Below are 26,069 nucleotides of genomic sequence, written 5' to 3' on the forward strand. Positions count from 1 at the left end.
AGATTGGAGTTGAGTAGCTGTGGCTTTTCCAGGCTCAAGATGCAAGCTGCCAGTGGCTCTACCATTCTGGGGTCTGGAGGGTGGTGGCCCCTTTCCACAGCCCCACTAGGCTGCTCTCCAGTCGAGACTCTTGTGGGGGCTCCAATACCACATTTTCCCTTGGCACTGTCCTCGTAGATCCTCTCTGTGGGGGCTGTACCCTTGAAGCAGGCTTCTTCCTGAGCACCCAGACTTTTCCATACATCCTCTGAAATTGAGGTGGAAGCTGCCAAGCCTCCTTCACTCTTGCATCCTGCACACCTGCAGGCTTAGCATCATGTGGAAGCTGCCAAAGCTTACAGCTTGAACCTTTCAGAGCAATGGCCCAAGCTGTACCAGAGCCCCTTTGAGCTGAAGCTGGAGCTGGAGTGGCCAGGATGTGAAAGCAGTGTCCCAACGCTGCACAGAGCAGAAGGGCCCTGGGCCTGGCCCCTGAAAACATTCTTTCCTCCTAGGTCTCTGAGCTTGTGATAAGAGGGGCTGCCTTGAGGATTTCTGAAATGCCTTCATGGCCTTTTTCCCATTGTCTTGGATATTATTAGCCAAGAGCTGTTATCCAATAATATATTATTACATAATAATAGCTATTATTGGATAACAGCTCTTGGCTCCCTTTTAGTCATGCAAATATATCTAGCAAGTAGTTCCTCCATAGGCCACTTGAATTCCTCTCCTGAAAACATTCATTCCTTCTCTGCCACATGTGAATTTTCCAAATTTTTATGCTCTACTTATTGATTTTTTGTTTTGTTTTGTTTTTTGACAGAGTCTTGCTCTGTCACCAGGCTGGAGTGCAGTGGTGCGATCTCAGCTCACTGCACCCTCCACCTCCTGGGTTCAAGTGATTCTCCTGCCTCAGCCTCCCGAGTAGCTGGGACTACAGGCATGCACCACACCCAGCTAATTTTTGTATTTTTAGTAGAAACGGGGTTTCACCATGTTGGCCAGAATGGTCTCAATCTCTTGACCTCGTGATCTGCCCTCCTTGGCCTCCCAAAGTGCTGGGATTACAGGCTTGAGCCACTGCACCCAGCCTCTACTTATCTTTTAAATGTAAGTTCCAACTTTAAGTTATTTCTTTCCTCCCATACATAATTGTGGGCTGTTAGAAGCAGCCATATCACATCCTGAACACTGTACTGCTTAGAAATGTCTTCTGCCAGATGCCCTAGGTCATCATTCTTAAGTTCAGTCTTCCACAAATTCCCAGGCCATGGACACAATGTAGCCAAGCTCTTTGCTAAGGCATAGCAATGGTGACTTTTGCTCCAGTTCCAAATAGCTTCCTCATTTTTATCTGAGAACTCCTCAGCCTGGCTTTAGCTATCCATATTTCTATCAGTATTTTGGTCACAACCACGTAACAAATTTCTAAGAAATTCCAACATTCCCCCATTTTCCTGTCTTCTAAGCCCTCTAAACTCTTCCAACCTCTGCCCATTACCCAGTTCCCAAGCTTCTTCAACATTTTCAGGTAACTTTATAGCAACACCCCACTTCTCAGTATCAATTTTCTGTTAGTGCATTTTTGCATCACTATAAAGATATACCAGAGACTAGGTAATTTGTAAAGAAGAGAGATTTAATTGGCTCACAGTTCTGCAGGCTGTACAGGAGGCATGGTGCTGGCATCTGCTCCTGGTGAGGGCCTCAGGGAGCTTGCAATCATGGTGGAAGGCAAAAAAGGAGCTGGTGTATTACATGGCAAGAATGGGAGCAAGAGAGAGAAGGGAACAAGAGAGAGAAGGGAAGGGGAGGTTCCACACTCTTTTAAACAACCAGCTCTCACTTGAACTACCAGAGCAAGAACTCACTCATTACAATGAGGATGGCACCAAGCAATTCATGAGGGATCTGCCCCCATGACCCAAACAGCTCCCACCATGCCCCACCTCCAACATTATGAATTACATTTCAACATGAGATTTGGAGGGGACAAACATTCAAACCATATCCATCACACTCACACACACATGCAGACACATAGAGAAAAAAGGGTGAGTAGCGACTGTGGTCCCAGCTACACTGGAGGTTGAAGCAGGAGGATTGTGTAAACCAAAAAGTTTGAGGCTGCAATGAGCCCCTGCACTCCAGCCTGGGCAACAGAGTGAGACCCTGTCTCTTAAAAAAAAAAAAAGTGGGGAGAAGACAGATATGGGGCAGGGAAGTCAGAGGGAGGATGAAGAGTCAGGGGTGGAAATCTAATTCAACTTCAGCCAGAAGCATTCCCTGACACTGCTCACCAGCCTTCACTTTCCACATTAGTACAGATTTATGGCTCCTTAAGAGAAGGCAGTGGGGCAAGGACAGTTCTGCCTCATGCCTTTATCAGGGACTCCTCCCTCCTTTCTATTTACTGGCTGTGATCGAACATCTAAGCTTTATAAAGCAAGCTAGTGGCTGTCCTTTCCCATACCTCACTCAGCACACCGTCTGTCACCCAAACAAGCATCCAATGAGGAAAATGAACACACTGCTCCTCATGAGCTTATCTCTTCTCTACCTCAAAGAGGGTAAGTTTGAACAATGGGGGTGGAGGGAGGCAACTTAGGGGTGCTGTTCTCTAAACCTCTACTCTCCAAGTCTCACTCACATGCTCCAGCTGAGACCTGAAGACTCAGTACAATCTGAGTTTCAGGATGTCAGAGAGATCGTATATAACACACTAATCCGGAAGAAAATGTACTGATTGCAGGGAAACAGGACAATTTTCTGACTTCATATTAATTGACTTTTCATCCATACTTATCTCATTTTGGACCCTTTCTTTCTTAATGTACTTTTCTCCTTTATTCTCTCCTACACTCTCCTAGTTTTCCTTTCCTCTGGCTACTTCTCAGTGTATTTTGTAGGATTCTTTATTCTACCTGATCATTAAACACTGGGATATCTCAAGGCTTTATACTATCCACTCAGACCCTCCTCTATATCAACTTATCCACTTCCATGGCTTCAATTACAATCTATATGCTGAAAATGCCCAGTTTTATATCCTAGCCAGATTTCTATTCTGAGCTTCAGTCTTTCATCAACAAACACCTCCTACACTTGGAAGTCACCCTTGAAATCTCCCTCTCCCTTAACATTCACTAAAAATTAGTGAATTATTCCTATGCTTTCTACCTATTAAATGTGCTTCAAATATGATTATATTTCTACCTTATATTTCTATTTTGCTACCTTTTGACACTTAGTAAGAAATAATAAACCATAAAAGAATTATAAGAAAATGTGACATAATTTGTTTATAAGCTTAGAAATGAGAAAGCCCTTTCTAACTATGACTCAAAATCCAGAGCTCTTAAAAGAAAAACTGACAAATTTGACACATGAAAATCAAAATATTCCTCATGGCAAAAATTAAAAATGTAACTCACATCAAACAAATGGCTAATATCCCTGATATGTAATGCCTCCTTTAAAAATATCAAAAAGGAAAAGGCCAACAACCTAAAAGAAAAATGGGCAAAGTATGTAGATAGTTCACACAAAAGAAAATGAAAATGGCTATTAAACATATGAAAAGTGCTCAATCTCACTCATACTAAGAAAAATGCAAATTAAAAGAACACTGAAATACCATTTTTGACCTATCAGATTGGCAACATCCAGGAGTTTGATAAAATATTTGAGTATTAAAGTTGTGGTGAGACAAGAATTTTCCAAGCATTGATAGCAACAGAATAGTTACATCTCCTCTGGCAGGCAATTCAGCAATACCTATCAAAATTACAAAAGTGTTTACTTTTCATCCAGCAATTCTGCTTGCATGAAATTATCTTACAGATATACTCCCACACAAATGAAATATGTTCAGCATTATTTATTGCAGCAAATAATATCAAAAAGTGCAAATAACTTAAATTCTCATAAGAGACTGGTTAATTAAAGCATGGTACAGCACTACAGTGGAACATTATACACTTAGTATACATTATTCAAAAAATCAAAGTGCAGAGTATGTATAGTATACTACCAATTATGAAAAGGGGGTAAAAAGATACATGTACATATTTATATTTGCTTGAATATACTGAAAATCAATCTAAAAGATATAAAAGAAATGAATAAAACTGGTTTCCTTTATTTGGCAGATGAAAACTGGATAACTAGCTGGCAAGAGTGGGAGATCAACTTTACACAACATTCTTTTTCTATTACTTACTATTTAGTCACATCAATATGCTACCTATTTTTAAATAATGCATTTTTAAAATGTTGAAATTGGAAATACTCAGAGGTTAAAGATCAAAGAGACAATTATTCAAAGAGCATTATCAGTGTACTGAGCAGCCTGCTCCCAACTCCCATGAGAGAGAGAAGCCTCATGAAAGTTGCTTCAGGGAGAAATTGATAGTGTCCTCTGGTGTTTGGAAGGCACAGTGAGCTTGAGGAACCTAAAGGTGCGAGGGAGCCTGAGGCTACAGCCCTGAAATGGTGGAACTGAAAGACAGCTGAGCTGCATTACATACAAGCAGGGAGGATGTGCATACATTCCCCTGGATCTGATCTGGGCCATGCCATATCAAGCAAGTCAGGCTTGAGCTGTTTAAAGTTCTATCCAAGAGCGCTGTCTGGAGTAACAAGGTATTCTAGCAAGGTGTGGGACACTAGCTTCTTACAGCTGAGAGAAAATATAACCACCAGCTGCGGGAAATACACCACTCACAATACAGCAGTGGACTTGAATATTTTTGTGGGGAAAATCCTGAAGAACCCGCAAATGTTCTCCTGACTCAAGGAACTCAAGAAAATGAGTTCTCCTGGCTCAAGAAAATGAGTCAGCTTTTATTAAACACAAAGTCCAAGAGATTGGGTTTTAAGTAACTACCATAGACAAAAGATGATGGCACCAGAGCCAGTCCGATGACATCTTTCCTGTCCTTTACCTGTCCCCCTCCCTCTCACCAACTGAAATGGGTCAGAAACTATCACTCATAAGCCAGAGGTGAGTAGGAGGAAACCAAGAAGAGAAATAGAGAAAAAGTCAAAGCCACCCCCTCCTGCCCATTACAAACACCTAAGCAAGCCTGAGCTATGTGTCTGTGCATACGTGTGTGCATGTGGGTGGGTGTGCACATGTGTGTGCGTGTGGGTGGGTGTGCATGGGCGTGCATACAGGGAGAGTGGGTTGTTGGTGAGAAACATGGGCTTTTAATAGAGCTATTTTATTATTATTGCATGGCACTCGATGCATAAATTACTGAACCCAGATTATTCTTATGCCTGAAAGTGATGGCAAGACTTTTTTTTTTTTTTCTAAAAGTACATAGACAAGTTAGGAGCCTTGCCTGAAATTACCTGCAGGACTAGGAGAACTAGCTTTAGAAAGAATACTCAAATGGGTAGTGGGCAGAAGAATAAAATTGTTTTCTGTTTGCCCATTTTAAGTCCCATGTTGACCTGCTAGATAAATGTAAATAGGATCAGATCACTTCCTTGCTTAAAATTTTTCAATAAATTCCCATTGCTCATGGATCAAAAACCATACTCATGTCTTTGGCCTAGGAGGGCTCAGGAAGTTGAATCTCTGCTCACCTGACCAGCCATGTCTCATAGCACAACCCACTCCATTCTGTGCCCCAGTTACATTAGCATTTTTGTCCCTCAGCAGACAAGCTTCTTTTCACTGCTGTTCCCTCTGCCTGAAATGTTCTTCACTGTGCCCATACCACAGCCACTTACCTGGCTCACTCTTATTTATCATCAGGCCTCACCTTACATCCCACTCCCCACAGAAACCTTCCTTGGCTCTCTAAAATACATTAGTTCTTCCCTCTTAAATGCTCTCATTGCAAGTTTAACTATTTCTTGATACTACAACACAATTGTACATAATTTGGAGGGGTTGTTTAATACCTGTCTCCCCAGCATGTATATAAACACTTGTTTATCTTTGCATTCCCAGCACCTAAAAAAATGTCCAGTATGTGGAACATGCTCAAAAACCAGCAACTAACATCATCCTTTCCCTCTAAATAAGAGGAAAAGAGAAGGATGTTCACTCTCACCACTTCAATTCAACATTGTTGAGTGAAGGAAAAAATGAATAAACTTTAGGGTTATGCAAAGGCAATTGGATTTATCATTAAGAGGTCGTTAGCAACAAGATAGTCTTGATGGAATAGTGAGAATGGAATTTAGAATGAAGAGATGCCACAAGACCATTTCCAAAATTGGACATAAATCAATAGCACTCAAGTCCTCCTGGGCTCCATATAAATTTGGATTCTATAACCTTGGAACATCTGAGATGAAGATTGAAATAATCTACTTTCCCCATCATCACCATCACTTAGTCCTTAAATCTAAATCACTCGTAGGCTCCAATGTCGTCTCCCTACCCTGCATCTCCTCTCCTCTTACTTCCTGGTCACAGGGACTCCCAGATCACCCCTCTCTCTGCCTGGTTGCAGTTATTCCCTGAAAAAAGAGAAAGGCCAGACCAAGCCAGATGGAGCTATCAGAGGGTGTAATCTCAGTCAGTCCACTCTAAACATGCCGTTTTCATTCCTACCTCTGTGTTCTCCCTCACTATGATCACCTATCTGGAACACCTTCTCTGCCCATCTCCTGCCCCCACCTCCCAAGTTTAACCTACATCTCAAGAGCCAGCTCAAGTCTTTAGCTAAAGTATTCCCCTGCTTTTCCAGCCCACAGTAATCTGCCTGTTGCTACACTCTTAATTGGCATCACAGGATTTATCTGGTTGACTATATATTATCTTTGCTGTTCTTTTATTATTTCACGTTTGTCTTGCCTTCAAATATAAATGGACCCTATTCAGGTCACAGAGACTGTGTCTTATCTTTTTTACCCACCTCCTAGCTTAACTTACAAACCTAAATTAATCAGGAATTCCACAAATACCAGCTAATGGAGTGAGTGGACTGTATAGTCAATATGCAACCTCTTACTGATGCTGAAAACTCACTTTCCCATTGTCCCACAATCCAGCCTGAATATTCTATTCTCTCCACCCTGCAGTTATAGGTCTGAAGTGTAATACCTGCATATACACAGAAGGATGGAAGTGTATGGCAGGCCAAGGCACTTGCATTGCAAAAGAAAATGAGTTATGTTCAACAACAGCCTATTTCAGGGGTAAGTGGGGCTCGTGAAGACTCCAAAATTGCCTGCAAAGAACCATCACTCTTGCTAGTGCCTGGAATAAAGAACTCGATATCATTCAGCTCTGCTAGGAGGTAAGGCAAGGAACAAAAGAGGGGGCAAGAAGGGATAATTTCCAACTTCACACTGTAGGGTTTAGTATCCAGAGCCAGTTATGGTGGCGATTGGGAACATGAACCCAGGAGCCGGGAAGGAGACCCAGTGTTAAGTGCTATTCCTCTTGGTGGTGAGTTTTAGTCACTGTTAAGGCAATCTCCTCCAGCATTTATAACAGGCTTCTTCATTTTTAGGAGACAAACATATGTACTCAACACATATGTGTAAGTACAAGTGCCGGGAAGAGGAGTTCTCCAAAAAAGGCCTGTTGAGAGTGACACTGTGCTGTGACAGAAACTTCTGTAACGTCTTCTAATGGAGCTTAGGAACTTGCAGAGGATCATCTGACCAAGATCCAGAATCAAGACCAACCAACATGAACTGTTTTATTTCCCACACCAAATTCCACAGTAGCCTAAGATCCCAGAGAGACCTGCAGGGGCTGTCCTCATTGCAATGAAGGGGCTCCCCACACCCCACCTCCACCACTAGATCCCTAAAATCATGAGCATTGAAACAAAATCCTCCATGAGCTATACCTATTCTTTTGTCTTCTACTCCTGATTTCTGATTCCTATCCCTATGGTAGGCTAAATAATGGACCCCCAAATATTTCTACATCCTAATCTCTGGAACCTGTGAATGTTACCTTACATGGCAAAAGGGACTTTGAAAATGTGATTAAGGATCTTGAGAAGGGGAGGTTATCTTGCATTATCTGGGGAGGGGGGCCCTAAGTGGAATCAAAATGCAAAGTGCAATAAGATGCAAGTAAAGGGAGATATGACAAAGAAGAGGAAAAGATGATGTGATAATGGAAGCAGAGATTGGAGCCATGTGCTTTGAAGATGGAGGAATAGGCCATAAGCTAAAACTAGGAGGCCACTAGAAGCTGAAAAAGTCAAGGAAATAGGTTCTCCCCTCAGAGCCTCCAGAAACCAGCCCTGCCAACACCTTGATTTAAGCCCTGTAAGACTCATTTTGGATGTCTGGCCTCCAGAACTCTAAGGGGGTGTTGTTTTCAGCCACAAAGTGTGTATTGTTTTAAGCCACCAAGTTTGCAATAATTTATTATAGCAGCAATGGGAAACTAATACAATCCAAATAAACTTCTAGGAATTCAAATCACTGGTAAGCCTGAGTACCCAGGGGCCAGTCTAGGTGACAACAGTATCCACCACTCAGGGCTTACAGTGACCTGCAGGAAGAGAGGAATAACAGAGCACGTGCTATGAATAAATGTGGAGATCAATTTGTGGATTTTAAACTTCATGACATGCTGCAGATAATTCTTTAGGTATATCTGTGGTAAATGGTGCCTTGCTATGTTCTGAAACAATCAAACATGATGTCCTAATAGCTCAATTTATCAGTTCCTCATTAGTTCGTATACTCACTGAAATTATTTTAGCAGCTAATGTCCCCGTATTAGTCTGTTTTCATGCTGCTGATAAGGACATACCCAAGACTGGGCAATTTACGAAAGAAAGGGGTTTATTGGACTTACAGTTCCACATGGCTGGGGAAGCCTCACAATCATGGCAGAAGGTAAAAGGCATGTCTCACATAGTGACAGACAAGAGAAGAGAGCTTGCGCAGGAAAACTCTCCCTTATAATAACCATCAGATCTCGTGAGACTTACTCACTATCACGAGAATAGCACAGGAAAAACCTGCCCCCATGATTCAATTACCTCCCACCGGTCCCTCCCACAACACGTGGGAATTCAAGATGAAATTTGGGTGGGGACACAGCCAAACCATATCAGTCCCCTTCTTAAAACTCTCCTCTCTTAGCTCCTATGACTGTACATTTGTAGTTCTCCCACCTCTCTGAAGAATCCTCTGTGAGGGTCTCTGGGGACTTTGTTTTGATTTGTTATTGTTTTTATGTTCAGTCTTTAACCTATGTGAAGCCACCTTTGTAATATTGCTTTAAGTAAAGGTCCAGTATTATTTTTCTCCATAGAATGAGTCAGATTTTTTAACACCATTGACTACAAAGTCTATCCTTTCTCCGTTCACTTGTGATACAATTTTTATCATTAATTATAAAGGAAAAAATCACTGTTTTCTCTACTATACTGTCTCACACACAACACTTCTGACATGAAATATGTGGGGTTTTCCACACCAACAAATTAACCAATCACCCAGTGCACACTGATTGAGTGCTCTAAAATTTAACTCAATTCTGACACTAATTGTCCAGAGTTAATTCCGACCCCACAAACAAAGGGCTCGGTCCTACAAACTGCCCCCCAACTGCAGATGCCAATCACAAATTGTGGGTCCTCAGGTTATGCACAACTTAGGTCCAAACTGGAAATTCCCACATTCCCCTCCTCAAGTTCAATAATTTGCTAGAACAGCTCACAAAACTGAGGAGATAATTTACAATTACAGATTTGTTGCAAAGGATATATTAAAGGATACAGATGCACAGCCAGATGAAAAGGTACATAGGGCAAGGTCTGGAAGGGTCCTGAGCACAGAAGCTTCTGTGCTTGTGGAGTTTGGAATGCACCACCCTTCCAGCACACAGATGTGCTCTTGTTCATCATGCAGGAGCTCCAAAAACCCTTTTAATTAATAATTTTTAATGGCGGTTTCATTGCATAGACATGATAGATTATTAAGAAATGATTGGCCACTGGTGATTAATTCAGCCTCCAGTCCTCCCTTCTCCAGAGGTCGAGAGGGAGGGCTGAAAGTTCTAACCCTCTAATCACATGGTTGATTCCCCTGGCAACCAGCCCTTATTCTGTGATTATTTAAAGGCTTTCCAAAAATCACTTCAGTAATATAAAGTCAGGCATGGTTAAAGGATTTGTTGTAAGACATGCAAATGCTTCATGAACCAAGGACAAAATACCAAATATTACAACACAAGATGCTCCTATTGCTCTTATCACTTAGAAAATTACAAGAGTTTTAGGAGCTCCGTGCCAGGACGTGGACAAAAAGACCAAAATATACAGTTTACCCTTGAACGACATGCGGGTTAGGAGTGCTAACCCCTGCACAGTCAAAAATCCACATATAACTTTTGATGACCCAAAAACTTTACTAACAGCCTGCTATTGACTGGAAGCCTTACGGATAACATAAACAGCCAATCAATACTTATTTTGTACATTATAAGTATTATATACTATATTCTTACAATAAAGTAATCTAGGGAAAAGAAAATATTAAGAAAATCATAAGAAACAGAAAGTACACTTACTATTCATTAAGTGGAAGTCATCTTCGTAGAGGTCTTCATTCTCATTGTCTTTACATTGACTAGGCTGAAGAGGAAGTGGAAGAGGAGGGGTTGGTCTTGTCATCTCATGGGTGGCAGAGGCAGAAGAATCCACATATAAGGGGACTCACAGAGTTCAACCCTGTGTTGTTCCAGTATCAATTTTGTATTTATTATACCAAAGTATCATATACATACAAATATGTTTGTGTGTGGCCGTGTGAGTATATATAAAACTTTCCATTCTAGGTCGGGCGCAGTGGCTTATGCCTGTAATCCCAGCACGTTGGGAGGCCGAGGCAGGTGGATCATGAGGTTAGGAGATGGATACCATCCTGGCTAACACAGTGAAACCCCGTCTCTACTAAAAATTCAAAAACTTACCCAGGCATGGTGGCGGGTGCCTGTAGTCCCAGCTACTTGGGAGGCTGAGGCAGGAGAATGGCATGAACCAGGAGGCAGAGCCTGCAGTGAGCCAAGATCGCGCCACTGCACTCCAGCCTGGGCAACAGAGCAAGACTGTCTCAAAAAAAAAAAAAAACAACAATAACACTTTCCATTCTATTCCATTGTCTATTCATGCTATAATCTGAATGTTTGTGTCCCACCAAAATTCATATGCAGAAACCTAATCCCCAGTGCAATAGCATTAAGAGGTAGGGCCCTTCAGAGATGATTATGTCATAAAGATGGGGCCCTAATGAATAGGATTGCTGTCCTTATGAAAGAGGCCAGAGAGAGCTTGTTTTCCCCTGCCACCACGTGAGGACACAGCAAAAAGGCATCATCTGGAAAGCAGAGGGTGAGCCCTCACCAAACATGTATCTGCTTGTACCTTAATCTTAAGTTTCCCAGCCCTTAGAATTCTAAGCAATAAATGTATATTGTTTATAAATTACCCAGTATATGGTATTTTTCTGATAGCAGCCCAAACACACTAAGACAATTTGTTTTCGAATGAATACTATGCTATTTTTTTTACTATAGTTTTGCAGAATGTCTTTAAATCTGGTAGGGAAATTTCCCTCATTGTGCCATTTCTTTGTCTGTTGGCTCTCAGTTCCATTCCTGCCCATTATTCCTCTTCTCTGAATTGCAGGAAATTCAAAATGAACCTGCGGTTCTGGCTGTGGCAGCAGCAAGCAACTGCAGGAGACTGCCAGCTAACACAATAGCACCGTATTCATGGCAGCTGTGGCAGCAAATCCAACAGCATCAGCAACTTCTGCTTCTGCAAAAATATAGGCTCCTGGCTTCCTGAAAAGTGGTGATGACAATATTATGCAGGCAGTTTCAGCAGCCGGCTCTCCCTCGCCCCAGCTACCCCCTCAGCACTTATGGACTCTAGATAATACCAAGTTCCCTTTGCTCCTGCAGCCCTAAGGATGATAACAGCTTCTCACAGGTACTGTTCTCTAGGGAATAGCATTGTTCCCTTTTTGGCTCCTTCAACCTCTCAACACTTTTGTAACCATTTTGTTGTATTTGCTTCCCCTTGCTTGAAAACCTAGAAATGTGAATGTTTCTTTTTTTTTTTTTTCCATAGCTCCTGGGGTCCAAGTGGTTTTCGGTTACATGGATGAATCGTATATTGGTGAAGTCTGAGATTTTAGCATAACTGTCACCTGAGTAGTGTACGCTGCATCCAATATATAGTTTTTGGGGTTTTGTTTTGTTTTTGCTTGTTTGTTTGTTTGAGATGGAGTCTCTGTCGCCCATGCTGGAGTGCAATGGCATGATCTTGGCTCACCGCAACCTCCACCTCCTGGGTTAAAGTGATTCTCTTGCCTCAGCCTCCCAAGTAGCTGGGAATACAGGCGTGTGCCACCACATCTGGCTATTTTTTGTATTTTTAGTAGAGATGAGGTTTCACCATGTTGCCCAGGCTGGTCCTGAACTCCTGACCTCAGGTGATCTGCCCGCCTCAGCCTCTAAAAGTGCTGGAATTACAGCCATAAGCCAACGTGCCAGGCCCAATATATAGTTTTATCCTTCGCCACCTCTCACCCTCCCCTCTTCTGAATCTCCAAAGTGCATTATACCATTATGTATGCCTTTGTGTCCCCATAGCTTAGCTCCCACTTACAAGTAAGAACATAACGGTATTTGGTTTTCCATTCCTGAGTTACTTCACTTAGAATAATGCCCTCCTGCTCTAAGTTACTGCAAAAGACATTATTTCATTCCTTTTTATGCCTGAGTAGTATTCCATGGTGTGTATATACCACATTTTCTTTAGCCACTCATTGGTTGATGGGCACTTAGGTTGGTTCCATAACTTTGTAATTGTGCTGCAATAAACTAAATATATATATACAGGTGTCTTTTTGATATTATGACTTCAAGAAAGGTTAATGTTTCTTAACTGGACTCTAATAGATACATTCTTCTTAACTCTTCTTATTCAAGGTTGATTTTGATATTTGTGTGCATTTATTCTTCCACATAAATTTTAAATACATTTATTAAATGCAACAAAAGTGCAATTGAAAATTTATTGAGGTGAGTTGACATTTCATTCAAGAACATGAAACAGTTCTCCATTTTTTCATAATATAATCAAAACCATTTATTAATCTTCAGATTTTCTCCACAAAGTTTTTGAGTATTTTTGGTTGAATTAATTTCTAGAAACTTTTCTATATGTGTTGTGAATAGTAACTTAGCTTTTCATTATATCTTATGCTTCGTTATTACTGATGCAGAGAAGTGCTATTAATTTTTGTAAGTTGTAGGGGAGGTGCCAAGATGGCCGAGTAGAAACAGCTCCAGTCTGCGGCTCCCACCAAGAAGAACGAAAGAGTGAGTGAATTCTGCATCTTCAGCTGAGGTACCCAGGTTCTCTCATTAGGACTGGCTAGGCAGTTGACACGACCCACGGAGAGTGAGCAAAAGCAGGGTGGAGTGAGGGTCCACCCAGGAGCTGCATGGGGCAAAGGGAGCTCCTTCCCCCAGCCAAGGGAGGCAGTGAGTGATTGTGCTACCCCACCCAGGAAACCATGCTTTTCCCACAGATCTTTGCAACCCACAGATTAGGAGATCCCCTGGTGATCCCACATCACCAGGGCCTTGGGTCCAAAGCACAGAGCTGTGCAGACTCACAGCAACCGTTCAGGTCAGCAGCCACTTGGGCAGGCACTGAGATGCAGGAGTTTTGCATATTTTAGCTCCAGGAAATCCAGTGAGGCAGGAGATCTACCCACTCCTGTAGGAAAAGGGCTGAAGCCAGAGAGACAAGGGGCCTCACTCAGCAGGCTCCACTCTCACAGAACCCCACAAGCTAAGACCCACTGGCTTGGAATCTCTGCCAGTTAGGCCGGCAGGCTGGAAACTGCCTAAGACTACTGAGTTCCTGGCAGGGAGGGGTGACCACCATCACTGCAGCTCCAGTCAGCCATTTTCACCTGCAAGTGCCAGCGAGACAGGGCGGTTTGGACTGGGAGGAGTTCCCCATAGCACAGTACAGTGGCTGTGACAGATCATGGCCAGGCTGCTTTTTTAACTGGGACCCTGACCCATCCTTCCTCACCAGGCAGGGCCTCCCTATGCTAATTTCAGCATCTTCAGCCAGGGGGTTATAGACAGAACTCTGATCTCTCTGGGATGAGCCCCTAGTGGGAGGGGCGCTGTGGTCTCCACAGATCAGCCATCTTAGTCTTTTCTGCCTGCTAGCTCTGAAGAGTTAGGGCAGCCCGGGTGAGGAAGTTTTCCCCCAGTGCAGCACACCTGTTTTGCCAAGAGGCAGCCAGACTGCTGATTTAAGCAGGGCCCTAATCCTGTTATTTCAGACTGGGTGAGACCTCCCAACAGGGGCCTCCAGACACCTCATACAGGAGCATTCCAGCTGGCATCAGGTTGTTGCCCCTCTGGGAAGGAGCTCCCAGAGGAAGGAACAGGCAGCCATCTTTGCTGTTCTGCAGCCTCCACTGGTGATACCTCCAGGTGCAGGCGGGACCCAGGTGAATAGGGTCTGCAGTGGACCCCCAGCCAACTGCAGCAGCCCTGGGGAAGCGGGGCCTGACTTCTAAAAGAAAAACAAACAGAAAGCAACAACAACAACAACAAAATCAATGAAAAAGACCCCACAGAAACCCCAGCCAAAAGTCAGCAGCCTCAAAGACTGAAGGTAGATAAACCCATGAAGATGAAAATCAATGCAAAAACACGGAAAACTCAAAAAGCCAAAGAGCCTCTTCTCCTCCAAATGATTGCAACACCTCTCCAGCAAGAGCACAGACCTGGGCTGAGGCTGAGATGGATAAACTGATGGAAGTAGGCTTAAGAAGGTGGGTAATAAAAAACTTCACTGAGCTAAAGGAGTATGTTTTAATCCAATGTAAAGAAGCTAAGAACCATGATAAAACATTACAGGAGCTGTTAACCAGAATAGCCAGTTTAGAGATGAACATAAATGACCTGATGGAGCTGAAAAACACAACACAAGAACTTCACAATGCAAACATAAGTATCAATAGATGAACAGACCAAGCAGAAGAAAATCAGAGCTTGAAGACTATCTTGCTGAAATAAGAGAGGCAGATAAGATTAGAGAAAAAAGAATAAAAAGAATGAACAAAACTTCAAAGAACTATGAGATTATGTAAAAAGACCAAACCTATGACTGACTGGGGTACCTAAAAGAGATGGGGAGAACAGGGCCAAGTTGGAAAACACACTTCAGGATATCATCCAGAGAGAACTTCCCCAACCTAGCAAGGCAGGCCAATATTCTATCAGGAAATCCAGAGATGCCCAGTAAGATACTCCATGAGAAGATCAACCCCAAGACACATAATCATCAGATTCGCCAAGGTCAAAATGAAGAAAAAGATTTTAAGGGCAGCAGAGAGAAAAGCCAGGTCACCTACAAAGGGAAGCCCATCAGACTAACAACAGACTTCTCAGCAGAAACCCTATAAGCCAGAAGAGATTGGGGGCCAATATTCAACATTCTTTGAAAAAAAAAATTTCCAACCCAGAATTTTATATCCAGCTAAACTAAGCTTCATAAGCAAAGGAGAAATACAATCCTGTTCAGACAACCAAATGCTGAGGGAATTTGTCACCACTAGGCCTGCTTTGCAAGAGCTCCTGAAGGAAGTACTAAATATGGAAAGGAAAAACCATACCACCCACTACAAAAATGCAGACAAATGACACTATGAAGTAACTACATAAACAAGTCTGCAAAATAACCAACTAGCATAATGATGACAGAATCAAATTCACTCATAACAATATTAACCTTAAATGTAAGTAGGCTAAACGCCCCCACTTAAAAGACACAAAATGGGAAACTAGATAAAGAGTCAAGACTCATTGGTGTGCTGTATTCCAGAGACCCATCTCACATGCAAAGACACACATAGATTCAAAATAAAGGGATGGAAGAAAATTTACCAAGCAAATAGAAAACAACAAAAAAAGCAGGAGTTGCAAATTTACTGTAATAGTCCATTCTCATGCTGCTAATAAAGGCATACCTGAGACTGGGTAATTTATTAGAAAATAAGTTTAATTGACCCACAGTTCAGCATGACAGAGGAGCCCTCAGGAAACTTACCATCATGGCAGAAGGGGAAGAGACATGTCCTTGTTCACATGGTGGCAGGAGAAAAAAAATGAGTGAAGACGGAAAAACCCCTTATAAAACCATCAGATCTCACTCACTATCACAAGAACACCAGCATGGGGGTAACCACCCCGATGATTCAATTACCTCCCACTGGATCCCTCCCACAACAGATGGGAATTATGGAAACTACAATTCAAGATGACGTTTGGGTGGGGACACAGCCAAATTATATCCCTTAGTTTCTGACAAAACAGACTTTAAACCAACAAAGATCAAAAAGGATAAAGAAGTGCATTACATAATGGTAAAAGGTTCAATTCAAGAAGAAGAGCTAACTATCCTAAGTATATATGCATTCAATACAGGAGCACCCAGATTCATACAAGAAGTTCTTCGAGACATACAAAGAGACTTAGACTCCCACACAATAATAGTGGGAGACTTTAACACCCCACTGTCAATAGTAGACAGATCATTGACACAGAAAATTAACAAAGTATTCAGGACTTGAACTCAGCTCTGGATCAAGTCGTCCTAATAGATACCTACAGAACTCTCTCTCTACACACACACACACACATACACACACATACACACACACCCAAAAAAAAAAAACAGAATATACATTTTTCTAAGACACCTCATGACACTTACTCTAAAATTGATCACATAACTGGCAGTAAAACACTCCTCAGCAAATGCAAAAGAACTGAAATAATAATAAACAGTCTCTCAGACCACAGCACAATCAAATTAGAACTCAAGATTGAGAAATTCACTCAAAACCACACAACTACATGGAAATTGAACAATCTGCTCCTGAATGACTCGTGGGTAAATAATGAAATTAAGGCAGAAATCAAGAAGTTCTTTGAAACTAATGAGAAAAAAGACACAATGTACCGGAACCTCTGGGACACAGCTAAAGCAGTGTTATGGGGGGAATTTATAGCACTAAATGCTGACATCAAAAAGATAGAAAGATCTCAAATAAACATCTTAACATCACAACTAAAAAAACTAGAGAACCAAGAGCAAAGAAACCCCAAAGCTAGCAGAAGACAAGAAATAACCAAGCTTAGAGTAGAATTTAAGAAGATAGAGACACAAAAACTTTTCAAAAGTCAACAAGTCCAGGAGCTGGTTTTGCAAAAATAATAATAATAATAATAATAAAATAGACTGATAGCTAGACTAATAAGAAAAGAGAGAAGAATCAAATAGACACAATAAAAAATGTTAAAGGGAATATCACCACTGACCCCACAGAAATATAAACAATCATCAGAGAATACTATAAACACCTCTATGCAAAAACACTAGAAAATCTAGAAGAAATGCATAAATTCCTGGACACATACACTCTCCCAAGACTGAACCAGGAAGAAGCTGAATCCCTGAATAGATTAATAACAAGTTCTGAAATTGAGGCAGTAATTAATAGACTACCAACCAAAAAAAGCCCAGGACCAGATGGATTTACAGCTGAATTCTACCAGAGGTAAAAAGAGGAGCTGGTACCATTTCTTCTGAAACTATTCCAAACAATTAAAAAGGAGCGAGTCCTCCTTAATTCATTTTATGAGGCCAGCACCATCCTGATACTGAAACCTGGCAGAGATACAACAAAAAAAGAAAACTTTAGGCCAATATCCCTGATAAACATTGATATCAAAATCCTGAAATACTGGCAAACTGAATCCAGCAGCACATCAAAAAGCTTATCCACAATGATCAAGTAGGTTTTATCCCCAGGATGCAATGCTGGTTCAACATACACAAATAAATAAAAGTAATTCATCACATAAACAGAACTAAAGACAAAAACCACATTATTATCTCAATAGATGCAGAAAAGGCCTTCAAAAAAACTCAACATCGCTTCATGTTAAAAACTCTCAATAAACTAGGTATTGAAAGAACATACCTCAAAATAATAAAAGCCATTTATGACAAACTCACAGCCAATATCATACCGAATGGGCAAAAGCTGGAAGCATTCCCCTTGAAAACTGGCAAAAGACAAGGATGCCCTCTCTCACCACTCGTATTCAACGTAGTATTGGAAGTTCTGGCCAGGGCAATCAGGCAAGAGAAATAAAGAGTATTCAAATAGGAAGAGAGGAAGTCAAATTGCCTTTGCAGATGACATGATTCTATATCTAGAAAACCCCACTGTTTCAGCCTAAAAGCTTCTTAAGCTGAAAAGCAATTTCAGCGGTCTCAGGATACAAAATCAATGTGCAAAAATCACAAGCATTCCTATATACCAACAACAGAGAAGCAGAGAGCCAACATCACTGATTGTTAGAGAAATGCTAATCAAAACTACAATGAGATACCATATCATGCCAGTCAGAATGGCGATTATTAAAAAGTCAAGAAACAACAAATGCTGAAGAGGTTGCAAAGAAATAGGAACACTTTTACACTGTTGGTGGAAATGTAAATTAGTTCAACCATTGTGGAAGACAGTGTGGCAATTCCTCAAATATCTAGAACCAAAAATACCATTTGACACAGCAATCCCATTACTGGCTCTATACCCAAAGGAATATAAGTCATTCTATTATAAAGATACATGCAGGCATATGTTCATTGCAGCACTATTCACAATAGCAAAGACATGGAATCAACCCAAATGCCCATCAATGATAGACTGGATAAAGAAAATGTGGAACATATACACCATGAAATACTACGCAGCCATAAAAAGGAATGAGATCATGTTCTCTTCAAGGACGTGAATGCAGCTGGAAGCCATTATCCTCAGCAAACTAATACAGGAACAGAAAACCAAACACTACATGCTGTCACTTATAAGTGGGAGCTGAACAATGAGAACATATGGGCTCAGGGAGGGGAACAACACACACTGGTGCCTGTCAGGGGTTGGGGGGCTGGGGGAGGGAGATCATTAGGAAAAATGCCTAATGCATGCTGGGCTTAAGCCCAGGTGATGGGTTGGTAGGTGCAGCAAACCACCATGGCAGATGTTTACCTATGTAAAAAACCTGCACGTCCTGCACATGTATCCCAGAATTTAAAATAAAAATAAAGTAAAATTTCAAAAAATATTGTAAGTTGATTTTATACCCAGTGTAAGTATTTGTCAGGGTTCTCTAAAGGGACAGAACTAATGGGTATATATATATATATGTGTATATATATATATATATATGTATATGTATAATGGGTATATATATATGTATATATTTAAAGGGGAGTTTATTAAGTATTAACTCACATGATCACAAGGTCCCACAATAGGCTGTCTGCAAGCTGAGGAGCAAGGAGAGCCAGTCTGAGTCCCAAAACTGAAGAACTTGGAGTCTGATATGTGAGGGCAGGAAGCATCCAGCACAGGGGAATGATGTAGGCTGGGAGGCTAAGCCAATCTACTCTCTTCACATTTTTCTGCCTGCTTTACATTCTAGCTGTGCTGGCAGCTGATTAGATGGTGCCTACCCAGAATAAGGGTGGGTCTGCCTTTCCCAGCCCACTGACTCAAATGTTAATCTCTTTTGGCAACACCCTCAGACACAACCAGGATCAATACTTTGCATTCTTCAATCCAATCAAGTTGATACTCAGTATTAACCATCACAACCAGCAACCTTTCTGTGGATTCTCCTTATTTTCCCATATAAATACTATATCATCTGCAAACTATTTGATCAGAACACCATTTCTTTTTCTTTTCTAAAATCATTGAAAAAAGCCACCTTTCCTTAGGGTTTGTGTATTTTCAAAGTTATTTTCCTTCATTATGCTGAAAAATTATATTGTAGTATTTTTGTATCCAGTGTTGCTGTTGACAATTCTGAATTGAATCTGATTTGTGTCTCTATGTAAATGCCTATTCCTTCTCTCTGAAAGCATTTGAAATTTTCCCTTCATCTCATGTTCTTTAATCTCACCAAACTGTGAGTAAGTGTAGGTTCTGCCTCATGTCTCCTGTTTTGCACTCTATGCACCCCTTCAATTTCACTTATTTCATTTTCTTTTTTGTTATTTTTATTTTGGGGAGTACATACTAGGTGTATATAGTTATGGGGTACCTGAGACATTTTGATACAGACATGCAACTTACAATAATCACATCAGGTTAAATGTAATATCCATCACCTTAAGCAATTACCCTTTGTGTTGCAAACAATCCAATTATACTGTTTTTGTTATTTTTAAATATAAAATTAATTTTTTTTTAGATGGAGTCTTGCTCTGTCACCCAGGATGGAGTGAAGTGGCGCAATCTCAGCTCACCGCAGCCTCCGCCTCTGGGTTCAAGTAATTCTCCTGCCTCAGCCTCCCAAGTAGCTGGGATTTCAGGTGTCCACCAACACCATGCCTGGCTTCTTTTTTTTTTTTTTTTTTTTTGTATTTTTCGTAGAGACAGGGTTTCACCATGTTTGTCAGGCTCGAACTCCTGACCTCAAGTGATCCACCCACCTCAGCCTCCCAAAGTGCTGGGATTACAGGCGTGAGCCACCACACCCGGCCACATTATTTTTTTCTATATTCATCCTGATATGCTATCAAATAGCGGGTCTTATTCATTCTTTCTATTTTTTGTACCATTAACTATCTTCACTTCCTCCACACCCACCTCCTGCCCCACTACCCTTCCCAGCTTCTGGTAACCATTCTTCTTCTCTCTATCTCCATGAGTTCAATTGTTTTAATTTTTAGTTTCCACAAACAAATGAGAATATGTGAAGTTTGTCTTTCCATGCCTGGCTTATTTCACTTAACATAGTGACCTCCAGTTCCACCCATGTTGTTGCAAGTGACAGGATCTCATTCTTTGTATGGCTGAATAGTACTCCATTGTGTATAGGCATCACATTTTCTTTAGCCATTCATCTGTCGATGGACACTTAGGTAGCTTCCAAATCCTGGCTATTGTGAATGGTGCTTCAATAAACACGAGAGTGCAGGTATCTATTCAATATACTGATTTCCTTTCTTTTGGATATATTCCTAGGAGTTGACCCAGTTATGCTTGGATTAGGAGACTTAAGGCAGTTCCTATTATTCTCATGTGCTGAATAATAAATATAATGTTCCGATGTCTTTATGATTAGTTGAGAATAATCAACAATTTATGAACATAGGTATGAGGGTAAAATGGATCATATAGTAGCTCTACTTTTAGTTTTTTGAGGGACCACCGAACTCCATAGTGGTTGTACATTCCCATGAACAGTGTACAAGGGTTCCCTTTTCCCAATATCCTCACCAGCATTTGTTATTGTCTAACTTTTGGATAAAAGTCGTTTAAACAGAATGGGATGATATCTCATTGTAGTTTTGATTTGCATTTCTCTGGTGATCAGTGATGTTGAGCACCTTTCATATGTCTGTTTCCCATTTGCATGTCTTATTTTTGAGAAATGGCTATTCAGATGTTTTATCCATTTTTAGATTATTATGTTTTTCCTTTAAAGTTGTTTGACCTCTTTGTATATTCTGGTTATTAATCCCTTGTCAGATGGGTAGTTTGCAAATATTTTCTCCCATTCTGTGGGTTGTCTCTTCACTTTGCTGATTGTGTGCTTTGCTGTCCAGAAGATTTTTAACTTGATATAATCCCATTTCTCCATTTTTTTTTTTGTTTTGATTGCCTATGCTTGAGGGGTATTACTCAAGAAATATTTCCTCAATACGATGTCCTGGAGAGTTTCTCCAGTGTTTTCTTGTAGCAGTTTTACAGTTTCAGGTATTAGATTTAGGTCTTTAATCCATTTTTATTTGATTTTTGCATATGGCAAGAGATGGGGGTCTACTTTCATTTTTCTGCATATGGATATCCAGTTTCCACAAGACCATGTATTGAAAGACTGTCTTTTCCCCATTGTATGGTTCTTGACACCTTTATTACTAATGAGGTCGCTGTAGGTATGTGGATTTGTTTCTGGGTTCTCTATTCTGTTCCATTGGTGTATGTGTCTGTTTTTATACCAGTACCTTGCTGTTTTGGTGACTGTGGCTCTATAGTATAATTTGAAGTCAGGTAATGTGATTGCTCCAGTTTTGTTCTTTTTGTGCATGATAGCTTTGAATATTCTGGATCTTTTGTTGTTCTGTATAAATTTTAGGATTTTTTTATTTCTGTGAAGAACATCATTGATATTTTGATACAAATTGCATTGAATCTTTAGATTGTTTTGGTAGCATGGGCATTTTAAAAATATTGATTCCTGCAATCCATGAACATGAAATATCTTTCTGGCTTTTGGTGTCTTCTTCAATTTCTTTCATTGGTGTTTTATAGTTTTTATTGTAGAAATCTTTCACTTCTTTTGTTAATTCATAGGTATTTAATGTTTTCTGTGACCATTGTAAATAGGATTTCTTTCTCGGTTTCTTTTTCATATTGTTCATTGTTGACATATAGCAATGCTACTGATTATTGTGTGTTGATTTTTTTATCCTGTAACTTCACGGAATTTTTTTTATCAGTCCTAACAGGTTTTTGATGGAGTCTTTAGGTTTTCCAAGTATAGGATTGTATAATCTGCAAACAAAGATAATTTGACTTCTTCCTTTCCAATCTGGATGTCCTTTATTTCTTTCTCTTGTCTGATTGCTCTAGTTAGGACTTCCAGTACTATGTTGAATTATGGTGGTGAAAGTGAGCATCCTTGTCATGTTTCTGTACTTAGAGGAAAGGCTTTCAGTTTTTCCCTATTCAATATGATATTAGCTGTGGGTCTGTCATACATAGCTTTTATTATGTTGAGGTGTGTTCCTTAGATACCCAGTTTCTTTAGGGTTTTGTCATGAAAGGATGTTGAATTTTGTCAAATGCTTTTTCAGCATCAATTGAAATCTCATCTGGTTTTTGTCCTTCATACTGTTGATGTGATGTACCACATTGATTGATTTATGTATGTTGAATTATCCTTGCATCCCAGGGATAAATCCCACTTGGTTATCAATGATATTTCTAACGTGTTGGTGAATTCAGTTTGCTAGTATTTTGTTGGAGATTTTTCCATCAATATTCAACAGAGATGTTGCCCAGGAGTTTTCTGTTTTTGATGTGTCTTTGTCTGGTTGGGTAATGCTAATTAAAAATACAAAAATTAGCTGGGCATGGTGGCAGGAGCCTGTAGTTCCAGATACTTGGGACGCTGAGGTGGGAGAACGGCTTGAACTTAGGAGCAGAGGTTGCAGTGAGCTGAGATCACACCACTGCACTTGAACCTGGGAGGCAGAGTGAGATTTTATCTCAAAAAAAAAAAAAAAGGATTGGTGAGCCTGACAAGAGAACATTTGAAATTATCCAATCAAAGAAAGAAACGGGGGGAAAAAATAAAGAAACAAAAACAGTGAAGCAGACCGGTGGAAATTTTGGGACACCATAAACTTAACAAATCTTGACATAATAGGAGTTCCTGGAGAAGAGAGAAAAAATTTACAAAGCATATTTAAGAAAATAATGGATGAAAGTTTCCCAAATCTGATGAAAGGGGATATCATTCAGGTATAGGAAACTTGGAGATCACCATCAAATTCTACCCAAAGAGGAGAATCATAATAAGACATATCATAATCAAATTATCAAAACTTAAAGGAAAAGAAAGAATACTTAAAGCAGCAACAGATGAGAGACATATTACATTCAAGAGTGCCCCAATATGGATTTCAGTATATTTTTCAGCAGAAACCCTGCAGACCAGAAAAGAGTAGAATGATATATTCAAAGTGCTGAAGGAAAAAGGCTGCTAATCAAGAATACTTTACCTGACAAATCTGTCCTTCAAAAATAAGGGAAAAATTAAAACTTCCCCAGACAAACACAAAATGAGAGAATTCTTCACCACTAGGCTTACTTTACAGGAATTACTAATGGGAGTTCTTTAAGCTAAAATGAACAGCCACTAACTAAAAACAAAAAAAAAAAGTAAAAAACCCAGTGCTATAAGTAATAGAGCCATACTCAGAATTCTCTCACACTATAAAGGTGATGTGTAAAGCAATTTTAGTCCTACCATAAACGTGAAGAGACAAAACTATTAAAAATAATTGTACCTATAAAAATATTTTGAGGGATTAAAAATTACCAAAAAAAGTAAATTTTGATATAAAAATCATAAAAGGTGTGTGAATGGAATGAAAATGTAGAGATTTTGCATGTGATTAAAGTTAAGTTGTTATTACCCTAAGGTTGCTTGCTATAAGGATAAGATATTTTGTGTAAGCTGCATGGTAATCACAAAGCAAAAAACTGTAATAGTTGCATGACATACAAAAAGAAAGTATTCAAAGCATACCACAACAGAAAACCATCAAACCACAAAGGAAGACACCAAGAAAAGAAGAAAGAACCAAAAGACCTACAAAACAATCAGAAAACAATACTAAAATGATAGTAGCAAGTTGTTAACTGTCAATAATTACCTTGAATGTAAATGGATTAAATTATCCAATAAAAAGGCATACAGTGGCTGAATGGATTGAAAAAACAAGATTCAACTATATGCATATAAGAGATTCACAGTGCTAGTATGGACGTACATAGATGGAAAGAGAATGAATGGAAAAAGGTATTCTACACAAAATGGAAATGAAGGAGAGTAAGGATAGCTACATGTAGACAAAATAAACATTAAGTCAAAAACTAGTTTTTAAAAAAGACACTCTCCTTATCTGGTAATAATAATTAATTAATTAGTTAAAAAGACAGAGGTCATTACATAATGATAAATGAATTCATTCACCAAGAGGATATATAAGTTGTAAATATATACAAACCCAACATCTGAGCACCTAAATACATAAAGCAATTATTAAATGATCTGAAAGGAGAGATCAATGGCAATACTATATTAGTATTGCATTTTCAACAATGAACAGATCATTTAGACAGAAAATCAATAATGAAACAACTGACTTGAATTACACTTTACACTAAATGGGCCTAACAGACATACAGAACATTCCACCTAATAGCAGCGGAATACACATTCTTCTCAAGCACACACAGAAAATTCTTCAGTATGAAAATATGTTAGTACACAAAACAAACTTTACCAAATTTAAGAGAATTTATACTATACCAAGAGAACTATACCAAGCATCTTTTCAGACCACAACAACAATAAAATAGAAATCAATCACGGAAGAAATATGGAAACACAACTATGTGGATATTAAACAACATGCTCCTGAGCAACCAAAGGATCTCAAAAGAAATTAAAAAATAAATAAATAAAAATACCTCGACACAAAAATGGAAACACAATGTATCAAAACTTATGGGATTCAGCAGAAACAGTCTTAAGAAAAAGATATATAATGATAAATGCTTGCATTTAAGAATAATCCAGATAAACAATCAAATGTTACACCACAAGGAAGTACAGAAAGAAGAAGTAAGCCCAAAGGTAGTGCAAGTATATAACAAAGATCAAAGCAGAAATAAATGAAGTAGAGACTACAAAAACAATAGAAAAAAACACACAAGACTAAGAGATGGCTTTTTGGTTTTTGTTTTTTGAGATGTAGTCTCGCTCTGTTGCCCAGGCTGGAGTGCAGTGGTGCCATCTCTGCTCACTGCAAACTCCACCTCCCGGGTTCAAGCGATTCTCCTGCCTCAGCCTCTCGAGTAGCTGGGACTACAGGCATGTGCCACCACTCCCGGCTAATTTTTTGTATTTTTAGTAGAGACGGGGTTTCACCGTGTTAGCCAGGATGGTCTTGATCTCCTGACCTCGTGATCGGCCTGCCTTGGCCTCCCAAAGTGCTGGGATTACAGGCATGAGCCACTGTGCCTGGCCTAAGAAATGGTTTTATAAAAAGATACATAATTTCAGCAGATTAAGAAAATCACTAGACTAACGAGGAAAAAAAGAAAAATTCAAATAAATAAGATAAGAAATGAAAGAGACACTGTAACCGATGCTACAGAAATACTAAGAATCATAAGAAACTGCTATGAACAAACATATGCCAACAAATGGGATAATCCAG

At 39.9% G+C, this 26,069-nt stretch overlaps 1 protein-coding gene and 1 long non-coding RNA gene across 2 annotated transcripts in view; both read left to right on the forward strand.

Moving 5' to 3' along the window:
- Positions 1-2,451: 2,451 nt before the first annotated feature.
- PATE4 (prostate and testis expressed 4) lies at positions 2,452-9,234 on the forward strand. The gene is made up of 3 exons (XM_054438169.1): positions 2,452-2,552; positions 7,027-7,143; positions 7,461-9,234. Exons 1-3 carry the CDS (start codon positions 2,495-2,497, stop codon positions 7,580-7,582), a joined length of 297 nt encoding a protein of 98 aa, XP_054294144.1. The 5' UTR covers positions 2,452-2,494; the 3' UTR covers positions 7,583-9,234.
- Positions 9,235-11,248: 2,014 nt separating this feature from the next.
- Positions 11,249-26,069, forward strand: part of LOC129007377 (uncharacterized) — a 34,860-nt gene continuing 20,039 nt past the window's right edge. Inside the window, exons 1-3 of the long non-coding RNA XR_008492308.2 lie at positions 11,249-11,315; positions 11,613-11,918; positions 12,060-12,147. This is a non-coding gene — a long non-coding RNA (uncharacterized LOC129007377). The remainder of the gene's footprint in view (positions 11,316-11,612; positions 11,919-12,059; positions 12,148-26,069) is intronic.

Source organism: Pongo pygmaeus, chromosome 9 (assembly GCF_028885625.2).
Source record: "Pongo pygmaeus isolate AG05252 chromosome 9, NHGRI_mPonPyg2-v2.0_pri, whole genome shotgun sequence".
Classification (NCBI taxonomy): Eukaryota; Metazoa; Chordata; class Mammalia; order Primates; family Hominidae; genus Pongo; species Pongo pygmaeus.